Source organism: Girardinichthys multiradiatus, chromosome 3 (genome assembly GCF_021462225.1).
Source record: "Girardinichthys multiradiatus isolate DD_20200921_A chromosome 3, DD_fGirMul_XY1, whole genome shotgun sequence".
Classification (NCBI taxonomy): domain Eukaryota; kingdom Metazoa; phylum Chordata; class Actinopteri; order Cyprinodontiformes; family Goodeidae; genus Girardinichthys; species Girardinichthys multiradiatus.
Window position 1 is genome coordinate 48,485,531 of NC_061796.1, and position 14,434 is coordinate 48,499,964.

The window sequence follows — 14,434 nt, forward strand, 5'->3', positions numbered from 1 at the left end:
GCAGGTCAGAAGATAAGAAGCCATTGTCATGGCGATCGTTACCCAGGAAGCATGGAAAGAGTCTGTTCAGCACCCTGACCAACCTCCACCGGACCCTGGAGAAGAGTGAGTGAATCCTGAAAAAGTCCAGAAAGAGCAGCTGGAGATAAGCTGAAGGTTTCACTGTGATGTCTTCATCCGTTTTGTGTCGCTACAGAACATTAAAGACATGGAAATGTTAATTAACATCAACTTGGTGATCAAGCATTCAGCACTTTACTTCTTAGCTGCCATGGCTTATACCACCCACGTTACCCCGGCTACCGTTACTATAGCAACTCTAAACAGTCCCAATACATAACCTTGACCCTGTTGTTTATCCTGCAGTTTGCAGTCCTGGCCAGGAGGAGGCAACACTGGAGTTCCTGCTAACAGACTATGATCAGATCTACAGGCGTCAGAAGCAGCTGGAGCTGGAGATCCAGGAGGCCTTCCTGCGCTTTATGAGCTGCCTGCTGCAAGGATACCGAACCTTCTTGCTGCCCATCACACAGGCGCCTTCTGACACCACCACCGACTGCAGCTCCCTGTTCAACCTGCAGGGTGCGCCCTCCGTTCTCATGTTAAAATCTGAAGGGTTTTAGCTGCTGCTTGAAAGTTGTATTGCAGAGATGTGAGGACCTCACCTGATAATGGTCCACCTGCTTGAACACTTAATACTTGCTACCAAAAGTTAGAGCTCGCTATCTCAGCCCTGTGGGAGAAGCAGCGAGCAACAAAACATGGTAGGAATCAGGGCTGAATGAAGAAAGCTGAGATGTTTAAGCAACTTCCTGTCATCCTGCAGGGTTCCTGAAGTCTCGTGAGCGAACCCAGCAGAAGTTATACATCCAGCTGACGAGGACTCAGATGTTCACTCAGTTCATCGAAGAATGCTCTTTTGTCAGCGACCGACACGCCTGCCTCGAGTTCTTCGATGAGTGCGTCCAGAAGGTCTGAGGTTTTTTTTTTCTTCATCAGCAACAAAACAGTTCGGTTTACCTGCTGACCTGGTAACATTTGGATATGGCTGTTCTCAGGTGGATGTGGAGAAACCGGAGGAGGTAAGGCTGATTGACCTGGATGAGACCCACAGTGGCGAACACACCGTCTTCATCATGCCTCCTGAAGAGCCGCAGGAAGCCGATGGCTCTGAGTGTTCTGCCCGCTACAGGTAAGACTCCACCTGAATGGGTGGAGCTAACAGATGAGAGGTGGAGGTGAGACGTCACATGATCTGACACGTTCCTTACTTTTCACAAACATCCCATCCAGTTATGAGACATTCCCCTCCCTGAAACCAGAGCTGTTTGACCGACCGCAGGACCCGCTCCGTGTCCCGGCTAAAGGCAGCGCCCCCAACAGCCCCGCCCCCCGACGGACCAAACAGGTAGATAATATGCAGTGGCTGACCTGGTGCTGATGCAACAAGGTCTCACATTGACGAGCACAGAACGAAAGGTTTATACAATTTTAAGGAGAGATGAAATAAGGTAAAAATGTGTCATTTTAGCAGAGAATAGGTTCTCCTGAGTGACCCAGTTTCCCTGAAGGAATGGAGCCAGCATGATTCTGCATCAATATTTCACTGCTCATCCAATATTCACAGACAGCAGGCTGCCAGTGGGCCTGTGGGGAAATGTTAGGCTTTAGATTAGGACAAGTCAGGAAGACCAGAGGATGGTTCTGCAGGGCAGCATCAGTACCAACTTTAATACAGGAGCTGAACCTGTCTGCAGGAAAATATAAAACATCATACAGTTCATGGAGGGAAGGCGTGTCTTCTGTGAAAACTAAGGATGCTCATGAGGGATATCTTCTAACGGTCACTGTTCAGTACAGTGGAGGATCTCTAAACTGTCTAATGGAACAATAAACTGGTGTAAATCTTACCTGAGTGGCAGGTGTGCTAGAGTAAATCACACACTGCCTTAGGGCTGCAACTAATGATTATTTTGGTAATCGATTCATCTGTCAATTAATTTATTTGATTAATCGAAAAATAATAGGATAGCAAAAGGTGATTAAAAGGAGATTTTTTTTACAGAACCAGGTGAAACTAAAGCTAGATGAGTTCTAGATAGAGCATATTTACAGACAAAGAACATTTTTAATCTTAAATGCATAATGTATGTCTTTTTGTTCAATTTTGGCCTAATTACTACTCTGAGGGGGTTGATCTTTCAGGCACATTTCATGTTTTAGAGTCTGTATACTCTATATACAGTTAAGGATTATTCAGTTACAAAATTAGTCGATGATTATTTCAGTAATCGATTAATCACTATTAATCCAACTAATTGTTTCAGCCCTACACTGCATCATGGGAGTTCTGCAGGGCTTGATTTTAGGGCCTCTGCTCTTTATTCTATATGTCAATAATCTCCCTTCGGTGTGCGACACTAATGTTATCATGTATGCGGATGATACTGTCCTGTTCCCTCATGGGAAATGCTGTGGAAGATTGACAAGGGAACTGAAGAAGGTTGCTGATTGGTTGCAAAATTCAAGTCTCAAATAAATGCAGGGTTCTCTTACCATTGAGATGTCATACGTGTATCTAAACTCTGATTGTTTGCGTTTTCTGTACTGCATGGCTAGTTGGTCGCAGGCATGCAGGACGTTCGTAAAACCTCTTGAATCAATGTATAAAAGTGCTCTAAAGATTCACAACAAGAAATCCAGACAGCATCACTGCTTTCATGTTCTTTTCTAATAGGATTTTTTAAAATTGTGAACCTTTAATAATTTATGCAAACATCTGAAATCCTTTGTGGTTTTGCTGCTCTACCTCTACGATTTGTTGCACTGAGCTCAGACAAAACGATTGGAGTCAGTCAGTCATGCCCAAATGTAGCACCTTTTAATAAAAGTGCTTTCTGTTTTGTTGCCATGAGTCACTGGGATAGTTTGATAAATGAGATTATAACATGTAGTAGTTTTCACATCTAGCAGAAAATGGCTTTTATCTGAGCAAATCTGAACCCGTTAGCGATGAATGTATGTGACTGAAGCTACAGTGATATGGGAATCATGATTTAAAGAAATGATTAGTCTGATAGACTGGTTTATCATCCCTTAACAACCTGTCCAGAGTCTACAGGTGGAACTTAGCTTTTCTGCTAAGGTCAATGAAATGTTGTGAATTGAAACTCGTTGTAAGACCCGGACATTTGAATAGAAATCTGGTGAACTTGGCCAGAAAATGGGTCATTGGGCCTTTCAGCAGGATAGGCCCAATGCGGCACCGCAGATGGTCGCCTCGGCGTGTTGGTTCGCATTGTTTTGTTTTTTGCTTTAAAACGGTCTTCTGTGATGGTACCCGGAGCTCTCTCACCAGAGAAGAACTCATGAACATCAGGGCTACTACACCAGAGGAGTTATTTCCAACATTTCTGCCTACTGCTCTGGAATGTTTGGACATTCTGGTCAAAGGTGCGCTCACCTTTACTCACCTTTGTTCACGCGGTGAAACGCCGGAAGAGAGGGAAACGGGCTGGGGTGCTGGTACGTCTTCGCCAGCGTGGACTACGAACACCGTTACCTGGAATATTTCTCTCTAACGTGCGCTCACTTCCCAACAAAATGGAGGAACTACAACTGTTGTTGGGGAAAAACAGGGACTTTTATTCATCGGTAGTTTTGTGCTTCACGGAGACGTGGCTGTGTGGATTAATACCGGACTCTGCGCTGCAGCTGGCAGGATTCCAGCTCTACAGAGCGGACAGAGACACGGAACTCTCCGGCAAAGCGAAAGGTGGAGGAATCTGTTTTTACCTCAACAGTGGTTGGTGCAACGACGTGACAGTGATTCAGCAGCACTGTTCTCCAGACCTGGAAGCCTTCATCTTAAACTGTAAGCCTTTCTATTCCCCCCGTGAGTTCGCTTCGTTCATCCTGGTCGGTGTTTACATCCCGCCGCAAGCTAACGTGCAGGTCGCACAGCGCATGCTCGCCGACCAGATACTGAGTGTGGAGCGGACCAACCCGGACTCCTTAGTTATCGTCGTTGGCGACTTTAACAAAGGTAATCTGACCCACGAACTCCCCAAATATAGACAGTTTATAAAATGTCCGACCAGAGAGGACAACATTCTGGATCACTGTTACACCACCATCAGAGACGCTTATCACGCCGTCCCACGTGCTGCACTAGGCCAATCCGACCACATCATGGTCCACCTGATTCCTGCATACAGGCAGAAACTAAAGCTCTGCAAACCTGTTGTGAGGACGACAAGGAAGTGGAGCAGTGAGGCTGTGGAGAATCTCCAGACGTGTTTAGGCTGTACAGACTGGGATGTGTTCAGGACTACTACCAACAGTCTGGACGAGTACACAGAGGCTGTGACTTCCTACATCAGCTTCTGTGAGGACAGCTGTGTACCATCATGCACCAGGGTGAGTTACAACAACGACAAACCCTGGTTCACAGCTAAACTCAGAAGGTTAAGACTGGATAAGGAAGAGGCCTTCAGGAGTGGGGACAAAGACATATACAGAGAGGCTAAGTACAAGTTTGGCAAGGCAGTGAAAGAGGCCAAACGACTGTACTCTGAGAAGCTCCAAAACCAGTTCTCAGCCAACGACTCTGCGTCTGTCTGGAAAGGGCTCAAGCAAATCACCAACTACAAGCCGAAAGCCCCCCACTCCATCAACGACCGACGCCTCGCCAACGACCTGAACGAGTTCTACTGCCGCTTTGAAAGACAAAGGGACAGTCCTGCAACCATCCCCCACGACGCCCCCCAACAGCTGCAGCCACAATCCACCACCCCCACCTCCCCAACCTCAAGAGGGGCCTTGGCACCTCCAACCCCCACCAGCCCCCTACCCACGCCGAGGACGGCTCTTTCCATCCAGGAGAGGGACGTCAACAAACTCTTCAGGAGACAGAACCCCCGGAAAGCTGCTGGTCCGGATTCTGTCTCACCAGCCAGCCTGAAGCACTGCGCTGATCAGCTGTCTCCAGTCTTCAGACATTTTTAACACCTCACTGGAGACATGTCATGTGCCAGCCTGCTTCAAGTCCTCCACCATCGTCCCTGTTCCCAAGAAGCCAAGGACCACAGGGCTTAATGACTTCAGACCCGTCGCCCTGACCTCTGTGGTGATGAAGTCCTTTGAGCGCCTTGTGCTCTCACACCTAAAAGACATCACCGACCCCCTCCTGGACCCCCTGCAGTTTGCCTACAGAGCCAACAGGTCTGTAGATGATGCAGTCAACCTAGCCCTTCACTTCATCCTCCGGCACCTGGACTCCACAGGAACCTATGCCAGGATCCTGTTTGTGGATTTCAGCTCTGCCTTCAACACCATCGTCCCAGTTCTGCTACAGGAGAAGCTCTCCCAGCTGAGTGTGCCCGACTCCACCTGCAGGTGGATCACTGACTTCCTGTCTGACAGGAAGCAGCGCGTGAGGCTGGGGAAGCACGTCTCTGACTCCCTGACCATCAGCACCGGTTCCCCCCAAGGCTGTGTTCTCTCTCCTCTGCTCTTCTCCCTGTACACCAACAGCTGCACCTCCAGTCACCAGTCTGTCAAGCTTCTGAAGTTTGCGGACGACACCACCCTGATCGGACTCATCTCTGATGGTGACGAGTCTGCGTACAGATGGGAGGTGGACCATCTGTTGGACTGGTGCAGCCAGAACAACCTTGAGCTCAACGCTCTAAAGACAGTGGAGATGGTTGTGGACTTCAGGCAGAACCCAGCCCCACCTGCCCCCATCACCCTCTGTGACTCCACAATTGACACTGTGGAATCTTTCCGCTTCCTGGGAACCATCATCTCCCAGGATCTCAAGTGGGAGCCAAACATCAGCTCCCTCATCAAGAAAGCCCAGCAGAGGATGTTCTTCCTGCGGCAGCTGATGAAATTCAACCTGCCAAAGACTATGATGGTGCACTTCTACACAGCCATCATTGAGTCCATCCTCACCTCCTCCATCACCATCTGGTACGCCGCTGCTACAGCCAAGGATAAGGGCAGGCTGCAGCGTGTCATTCGGTCTGCTGAGAAGGTGATTGGCTGCAGTCTACTGTCGCTCCAGGAACTGTACACCTCCAGGACCCTGAAGCGGGCAGGGAAGATTCTGGCTGATCCCTCCCACCCTGGTCACAGACTCTTTGAGACTCTCCCCTCTGGCAGGAGGCTGCGGTCCATCCGGACCAAAACCTCACGCCACAAGAACAGTTTTTTCCCATCTGCCACCAGCCTTGTTAACAAAGCCCAGAAACCACCCTGACACTCTCCCTTTCACCCACACCCCCCCTTTATACTGACAGGACACCTGTAACCTGTAACTCTATGTGTTACATTAACGCTCAGCTTGGACTCCTGCTTTACTTGCACAATGATCACCTGCACTGTTGTATTGCTCTTGCATCTTATACTGCTCTATATTTACTCTCACTCACTTAAAACTGTGCACATATATTAATATTATATTGTAGATATGTTTATACTGTTTAATTTGTATTGTATTGCACCGACTACGCCAAAACAAATTCCTTGTATGTCCAAAAACGTACTTGGCAATAAAGCTTTTCTGATTTCTGATTCTGATTCTGATCATCCAAAATGATTTGCTGTTTCATCATGTGGTTGAAGCAGAGGAAGACGTTTTAAACAGAAACTACAAAAAGCAGCAGGGGTTGCTGCAGAATACCAGTGAGCCTAACAGAAACTGGACCAAATATAATCCAGTTCAAATGTTCTGATCCACCTCTCATGTATTTAGCTTCAGCTCATATAACCACGTTGTCTCTGCAGGAGATCAAGCTGGCCCAGAAACAAGCTCAGAAGTACTCTGCGGTTCCAGACATGTGGTCCAAGTGCTTGCTTGGTCACTGCTACGGCCTCTGGTTCATCTACCTGCCCACCTTCGTCCGGGCTGAGAGCTCCAAGGTCCGTGCCCTGCACACGGCCTACGACGTCCTCAAACACATGGAGACCCGGAAGGTGGTGCTGCCAGATGAGGTGAGACCAACCAGGTCGTACAGAACTGCTCCGATGTCAGGTTACAGAACACTTCTCACTGGTAAGCACTGCTCCATATGGGGCCCAGGCTTTGGGACCCATATGGAGCAGTGCCGTTTGGGTTGGGTTTAGGGATCGGCCGAAGAAAAGACTAGAAAATGAATGGAAGTCAATGCAAAGTCCTTATAAAGATAGAAATACATAATATCTGTGTGTGTGTGTGTGTGTGTGTGTGTGTGCGCGCGCGTCAGGTGTGTTACCGCATCCTGATGCAGCTGTGTGGTCAGTACGGTCAGCCGGTCCTCGCCGTCAGAGTCCTGCTGGAGATGAAGAAGGCTGGAATCACTCCCAACACCATCACCTACGGATACTACAACAAGGTCACTGACACACACACACTCTTGTTTTGCTATATGTAGTGAGGACCATGTGTTGACTCCCATTGATTTTCAGTCATTTTCAACCCTTTCTATGCCCTAACCCTGACAATAACCCTAAACCTAACCATTACCTGTGCATGTCTAACCCTAACCCTGACAATAACCCTAAACCTAACCATTACCAGTGCTTACCTAACCCTAACCTTAACCTAAACTCAATTCACATCTTAGTCCTAAACCTAACTGTTAGCAAAATAGGTCGTGAGGACCAGCAAAATGTCCTCACTTTGGTACAAACGGTCCTCAATTTAATGGTGAAATCGGGAAAATGGTCTCACTGTGATGCCAAGACAGGAACACACACACACACACACACACACACATAAACACTTATCCCGTTTTGTAATGTTTCAGGCTGATCTTATGTTTTTCCTCCTCAGGCTGTGCTGGAGTGTAAGTGGCCCTCGACCAATCAGGGCGGTCATCTCCGCTGGGCTAAGCTAAGGAACGTTCTATTGGCTGTAGCTCAGTTTAGACAGCCAATCAAACGGCAGCAGAAGGTCGACTCTGTGAGCTCCAGAGGAAGTCCAAAAGGTCTCATTGTTCATCCTGCAGGTATAAACATGTCGCTGCTCTAATTAAGGAAGGTGATGCAGATTTCTCTGTTTTTATCATAGAAGCCATGATTGAACCCAACCAGAAGCCCCGCCCACAGTGTGCTCTGATTCGTCAGTCCAGCTGGAGTGGTCTGAGTGAAAGCTCGAGTCACGAGTCTTTGAGTGGGTCACTGGTGAAGAGCTGCAGCCTGAGCAGCATGAAAACATCCAGCGACAGTAAGAACTCTATCCCACAGATCAGTACCACAAAGTAATCACTAATGATTGATGATGATGACTCTTATGTCCTTTCGGTCCTCAGAGCTCAGAGTGTGTAAGAAGTCCTCCATCCTCCCCAGTTCAGCGACAAACAGGGACCCAGTCCTCTCTAAACCCCCTCTTGGACGGAGAGAAGCCTCTGCTCCACCTGCAGCGCTGCCTGGTGAAGCCGTGGTTCGGCGCAGTGATGTCTGCCTTTCCACCTTCTACACAGAGTGTGCAGAACCTCTACTGGACTGCAGCTGTGATCCTGAGGAGAGATACAGCAGGTCGGTGTGTTTGTTTCTCCTGTTAGTTCAGGTTTATTCCGTCCAATCTGATGGGATTTATGCTCCAACTACAGAACGGGACGCTCCAGTGGCAGGAACAAGGCTGGGATTGTAGATGAGAACTACAACCATGTGTCGTCTCCAAACCGAGGAGGTCTGGCAGGAAAACTGCAACAGCTCCTCACACCAAGCAGACACAGAACGTCGGTACGGCGGGCCACCAGCGTTGAAAACCGCCGATCAGGAGGAGGACGGATCGGTCGCAGAGTGTCGGATCAGAGGCAGTCTAGGAAATCTCAAGTGGCTGAAACTTTCCTGAAGGCAAAGGATCGGTTGGTGAACGCCACGTCAGAGGTGACTGCATGTTCATGTGATGTAAATGTTGCTTAATTTGATGCAGGTGGACGGAGATGAGCTGCAGATCCAGTGTTCACCACTAGGGGCTGCTCTCTTTCAGATGTTGAACTGAACCTCAAACTCTGAATCAAAGCTTCAGGTTTTCAGAACAGAAACTGTTCAGATCTGCTCATTGAGATGTTTCTCTATAGTTCTTGACCAAAGTTCTGAATTTTTGAGCGTCTCCTGAAGTTTAGAATAATATGCAGTATCTCTCTTCAGAGCTCACTGTCTGTAGGAAGTGACCTGGACCTGACAGACCCGCCCACTGCAGCATATCCTCTGCGCAGGTCATGGGACGCCAACCAGGAGGGGGTGGGGATTGAGGTAAGTGGGTTGTTATGGTCAGTGAAGGTGGTTCCACTGTCCTGGCTTCATTTTCCTGCTGTGTTTGTGTCCAGGTTCTGATGTCCAGCTGCTCACTGTGCCGTAGCTGCAACTCGTTGGTCTACGATGAGGAGATCATGGCGGGCTGGTCCTCAGATGACTCCAACCTGAACTCATCCTGCCCGTTCTGCGGCGCCTCCTTTGTCCCTTTCCTGAACGCAGAGATCTGCGACTTGGGGCCCGTCGGCAGGTACAGAACCAGGAGACGGGATGGAGACGGTCCTTTGTTCCAGGTTCTGTATGTTACTGATTCTGCTGTTGTTCCTTCACAGTGTGGAGTGCTGTAACGTGAACCTGGAGGATGAGGTGGAGAGCGCTGTGAGACCCCCTAGTGGTCATGAGGTGTCCCTGCGGCCTCAGTGGAACGGCCTGAGCGATGACTCTAGCTCTGAAACCAGCTCCTACTCTGAGACTAGCAAGGCCACCACGGTAACATCTCACCACCTTCACCTCTGCTGCCGTTCTTCCATCGATCCTCAGTCACTGACAGGCTCCACCTTCTCCTTCAGGTGTCGTCAGTGGGAGGGACTCCTCAGGTGACAGTGGCCTACCTGAGTCCTCTGGTTTTGAGAAAGGAGCTGGAGAGCTTGCTGGAGAATGAGGGCGAGTCTGTTCTGGCCCAACCTCAGTTTCTGGACAGCCACTCCATCATCTTCTGGAACCTGGTCTGGTACTTCCAGCGACTCAGCGTGCCCAGTAACCTGCTGCAGCTGGTCTGGAGCTCACCACTGGCCAGCCAGTTCACACAGGTGACTCATATGAACTTGTTCAGGTTGGGAGATGTGAATTTAGCTTAGGTAGTGAACTGTGAACATGATCTAATTGACTTCAATAAGGTTCTGCTGTCTGAACGTAGAACCTGGAGCAGGTTTCTGATTGATGTGAGCTTCATGTTGCAGCCTGAGACTGATCCCAAACCCAATCCTACAACAGGGAAACAAACATAGACAGAAAACACAAAGAAACTTCAACAGGGCCCAGATCCAGACGGTACTGAAGCAGAGTGGAGCCATCCTGATGGAGAAAATACAAGACTTTAGCAGCCTAAGAGGAGTGTTTCTCAGAGGGTTCGGGTTGTGTTGAAGAATGAAGATGTTCACAGTAAATAATCAGCGAACTCCAGAAAGGAGGCTGAGACCTCCAGGGTTCTTTCACAGCGTACCGTAACGCTGTCATTAAAGCTGCCGTTTTTTTTCTGTTTATTCTGTTCGCTGCAGTTCCTATAAACGGGCGATAAAAATAAACATAAAGTCAAACTCCTGGAAAGTTACCTGTTCATGAACATTACTGTAAGCTCCACAAAAGCAATCGGGGTTATCCAGAAAAGTAAACCATAAGACTCAAGAAAGTAACCCCGAAGCACTGGGGAAAGTAACCTCTAAATTGAATTAAATGTAACCTGTAAGTTTAGAGGAAAGAATCCTGGACGTTCTGAAAAAGTTCTACATAAAATAATCAGTAATGCCCTGTAACCTGCAGGTTCTTTTAAAGTAACTTGTAAATTCCTGAGAAATAATCAGAAAGTTAAATTCTGAAGAAAATAACTTCTGGAATGAAACGTGTACGTTCCTGAGAAGTAACCTTTAAGTTCTTGAAAAATAATGGCTATGTTCCAGGAAAACTCCATGAAAGACCTCTGTTTGCTACCTCAGGTTCTCAGTGATTGTGCTCTGTTTGGATCAGGACCAACAGCTGCTGTGTTCCTGGGATTTGTTGGTTCTGAGCACAAATCTGCAGCCTGAACAAGTGTTTTATTGAACCTCTCCTCCAGGGGGCGCCTTCTGTGTCATTAAACACACAAAAAGACGAGTATGTCGCTAACTCACAGGTTGTTTTTATGCATCCCAGTCAGAGACCTCTGCAGTAAGAGTCCGGCTCCTCTGGGACACCCTGAGCCCTGACACAGACCGGTGGCCCCCCCTCTATGTCCTCTGGAGGATCCACAGTAAGGACAAGCAGCAGATATCTGCATCAGGAGACACAAATAGTCCCTGCAGTGGTTTTAATGGAGTCTCCCACCAGGTGGCGTCCTAATGAGAAGCTACAGCTGGAGGCGACACAACCACCCATTCACCCTGTCCTTCCTGGAGGAGGTGCTTCGCTGGGTGGGCATGAATGAGGTGCATAAGGCCATAACGCTCTTCCTGGACACCCTGGAGAAGCAGCCTGGGTCTCCACAGATCCAAAGGTGTGTGCTTGGATTTGACACATTTTTGATAAAAAATGTCCCATCCCTGATCATACATCCGGCTCTGATGTATCGTTTTTCATGGTCTGTATGAATTTAAGGTGATGTTTGTGTTTTCCTGGCTGACAGGAGTCTCTACAGAGAATTCCTGTTCCTGACTCTGGCAGCGATGGGAAAAGACCACGCCGGTAAGACTCCACACACAACCCACACTGTAAGTTACCACAGTAATCCAGGTTGGGCGTTAGGTCAAGGTTTTGTTAAAGGTCAGATGTTTTTAACACGGATCAGAGAACTGGAGCATGAAGAATCCTGACGGGACAAACGAAATTCAGACCAAAGATTCCAAGATTTTCCCTCCTTCCAGATTCAAACCAGAGGTGTGATCCTTAGACTGCAGCCCCTGTTTTTATTCTTAATGTCAGACTTTGGTTTAATCTCCGAAGAGGAACCAGGAAGCTTCTGGAAGCTTTGCCTGTGTAATCTTCTCCCTGTCTGTGTCCTCAGCTGCCTTCGATAAGAAGTACAAGGCGGCGTACATGCGGCTCTGCAGCTCTCTGGGTCAGGACGAGCTCCGCAGGAAGCGAGCTCAGCCTCCCGGTACCAAAGCCATCGACTGCAGAAGGAGCTTCCACCCGACCCTGGAGTGCTGAGCGTTCCTGATTCTGGATCAGCCCTCTGTGGGAGAGGGGACAGTGGCAGACTGGACCCTGCAGCCTCCACCCGCTTCACCTGTCTGCTGCAACCCTGAGGGAAAATCCTGAAACAGTCGGAGCAATCGGATCGGAGCTTAATCAGAGAGCAAACTGATTTTGGATTGATTCTTCAAGTTGGAGATGGAGGACAGTTCGTGCACCGGCACCAGGATCAGCTGCATCCTGGATCTGAACTGCAGTTATCTTGGAATCGTCTTCCTGAACTGGAGTGTTGTGGGATTTCTGTTTTCCTTCCAGAGAGACTTTAAGAATGTTCTTGTTGAAACTGAAATGTGGATTTAAAGCATCAAAAAACTCCATAGAAACTGTTTAATTAGCGTGGAGTTGGTTTGGATCGGCTCTCACAGTTTCCTGAATCCACAGATCGGATTTAAGCTTGTTTTACTACAACTGGAAAATGTTTTTAGGATCATCTTCTCTGTTTCCCCAGATTACAAAGAATCTCAGCGAAGCTACTGAGATGTTTCTCCTGACAGCTTCTTCAGACTTCAGTTTTCCAACCAGCTTGGGTTTTATCCTAAGCCCACCAGAGTTTTAGTTTCAGAAACAAAAACTTTCCATTTTTACTCCTCTTGATGTAGCTGCAGGTTTCAAATAGAAATATCCCGTTGTTGAGCTCCATTCAGCTCAGGGCGGGTCAGAACCACCTGGGTGTAGTTACCTCTTCTAGTAAGCTGTGATGAGATTCAGCAATATAGTTTTCCATCTCAATCTGAACAGATTCTAAGAAAATTAAAAAAAATAAATGTAAAATATTGGAGCCGTTGGATGGTTAAATACAAGCCAGAACCCGGACAAGGTTCTGAGTTTTTATTGATCGGCAACAACATGCCGATTCTGGGCTCATGTGTAAAACATTGACATTTATTTCTGATTTTAAGATCAGAATTTTGACATCAGAGCCACAAATTGAGTCAGAAAATATTCCCGCCACCCTGATTTATGGTGATCAGTTTTCCAACCAGAAGCTCGTCTCCAACATGGCGTCCAATAATGATCCAGATCACCTGTCTGCTTCTCAGCTTTCCTCAAGAAATCCAGTCTGGGATATAAAGATAGTCAGGAACACTTTAGGACTTCACCTTCCAGCTACTTTTCCAACTGCCTCCTCAGGCAGTTCATCACTGTGTCTTCAGTCCTCCATGATGGTCTTCTTCCAGCTGCAGAAGGTCTACAGCATTCCTCCAAACCTATTAGAAATACACAATATGATGCTGATAATAATGAGAGGTTCCAGGAGGTGTCAGTGCTGCCAGTCTTTCTGAATTGTTAATCAGTGTTCTGACAACTGAATATTATCCCAGGAATGATGCGTTTTTCAGATTCAGGAATCCATCCTTGTTTCTGAGAAAGCTTCCCCTAACTTAACCTGCTCCCACCCTCCTGTCTCTGGTTTGGTTCTGTTCACTAACTCTGATTGATAGGCTGAAGGTCAGAACTCAGGACTGAAACCAGGAACGTCCTGGCTGCTCCGACACAGAGATGTTTATTTAAATCTGCTGTTTGTCTAATTTATATTTGACTGTGACTCACATGGAAACGTTGCTTTTTTAACAAAGAAACCAATAAAAGACGTCAATGATACCCTGCTGCTGTTTCTCTTCATCCATCCATCCATCATCTGTCCCTCCCTCCCTCCATCTATCCATCGTTGTAAGTCTGAGATGGTCTCCAGGAGGAGCAACCCTCTCCAGCTCTTCCTGGTGGAATCCGAGGCATTGCTATACAAGAAGGAATATAGGGTCAATCTTGAGAGTTTTGGGTCTGCTTGGAGGTCATTGAGGATATCCAGTCTCTTGCCCTTTTTCCACTGGCTCTAGGTTTCCACTGACCCGCTGACAGCTGGAGGTACGACTGAAGCAACTCCAACAGCCGTCAGGTCGCTGTTCTACTGTTAATGTTACTGTGTGACATTGTCTCATTAAATTCATCTGTGTCAAACTAACTACCACAGTCCAGCCAGGTTTGCCTGAAGAAGGTAACATTTTCAGTTTATGAAGGAGATTTTGTCTCAGCCATGGTAAGCCCACACCATGATACAACCTCCTACCTAGAAACCTCTGAGCCCAGACTCCTCTGAGGTAAACTTCTCTGCTCAGTAAAGTCTGTGAATGTTACTCTGATTTGTAGAACTGGATAAAGGTTCTGCAGAGTAATTTCTGCTCCATGAGGTTCTACCGGCCGATGATAAATAATGAGGGATCCAAATGGAACTGCTCAGGTT

General features: G+C 47.7%; 1 protein-coding gene across 2 annotated transcripts in view; it reads left to right on the forward strand.

Moving 5' to 3' along the window:
• Positions 1-13,794, forward strand: part of LOC124866046 (DENN domain-containing protein 4B-like) — a 49,435-nt gene extending 35,641 nt beyond the window's left edge. The window contains exons 11-29 of one of the 2 annotated variants that reach the window (XM_047361673.1): positions 5-105; positions 367-582; positions 827-972; positions 1,059-1,192; positions 1,294-1,408; positions 6,793-6,999; positions 7,251-7,379; positions 7,820-7,973; positions 8,057-8,212; positions 8,298-8,523; positions 8,598-8,877; positions 9,142-9,246; positions 9,321-9,496; positions 9,579-9,735; positions 9,816-10,055; positions 11,155-11,251; positions 11,329-11,494; positions 11,624-11,682; positions 12,002-13,794. In XM_047361673.1, the coding sequence (XP_047217629.1) occupies positions 5-105; positions 367-582; positions 827-972; positions 1,059-1,192; positions 1,294-1,408; positions 6,793-6,999; positions 7,251-7,379; positions 7,820-7,973; positions 8,057-8,212; positions 8,298-8,523; positions 8,598-8,877; positions 9,142-9,246; positions 9,321-9,496; positions 9,579-9,735; positions 9,816-10,055; positions 11,155-11,251; positions 11,329-11,494; positions 11,624-11,682; positions 12,002-12,147 (3,010 nt within the window). In that variant the 3' untranslated portion in view covers positions 12,148-13,794. The remainder of the gene's footprint in view (positions 1-4; positions 106-366; positions 583-826; positions 973-1,058; positions 1,193-1,293; positions 1,409-6,792; positions 7,000-7,250; positions 7,380-7,819; positions 7,974-8,056; positions 8,213-8,297; positions 8,524-8,597; positions 8,878-9,141; positions 9,247-9,320; positions 9,497-9,578; positions 9,736-9,815; positions 10,056-11,154; positions 11,252-11,328; positions 11,495-11,623; positions 11,683-12,001) is intronic. The other variant, XM_047361675.1, reaches the window with a different exon arrangement.
• Positions 13,795-14,434: the final 640 nt, after the last annotated feature.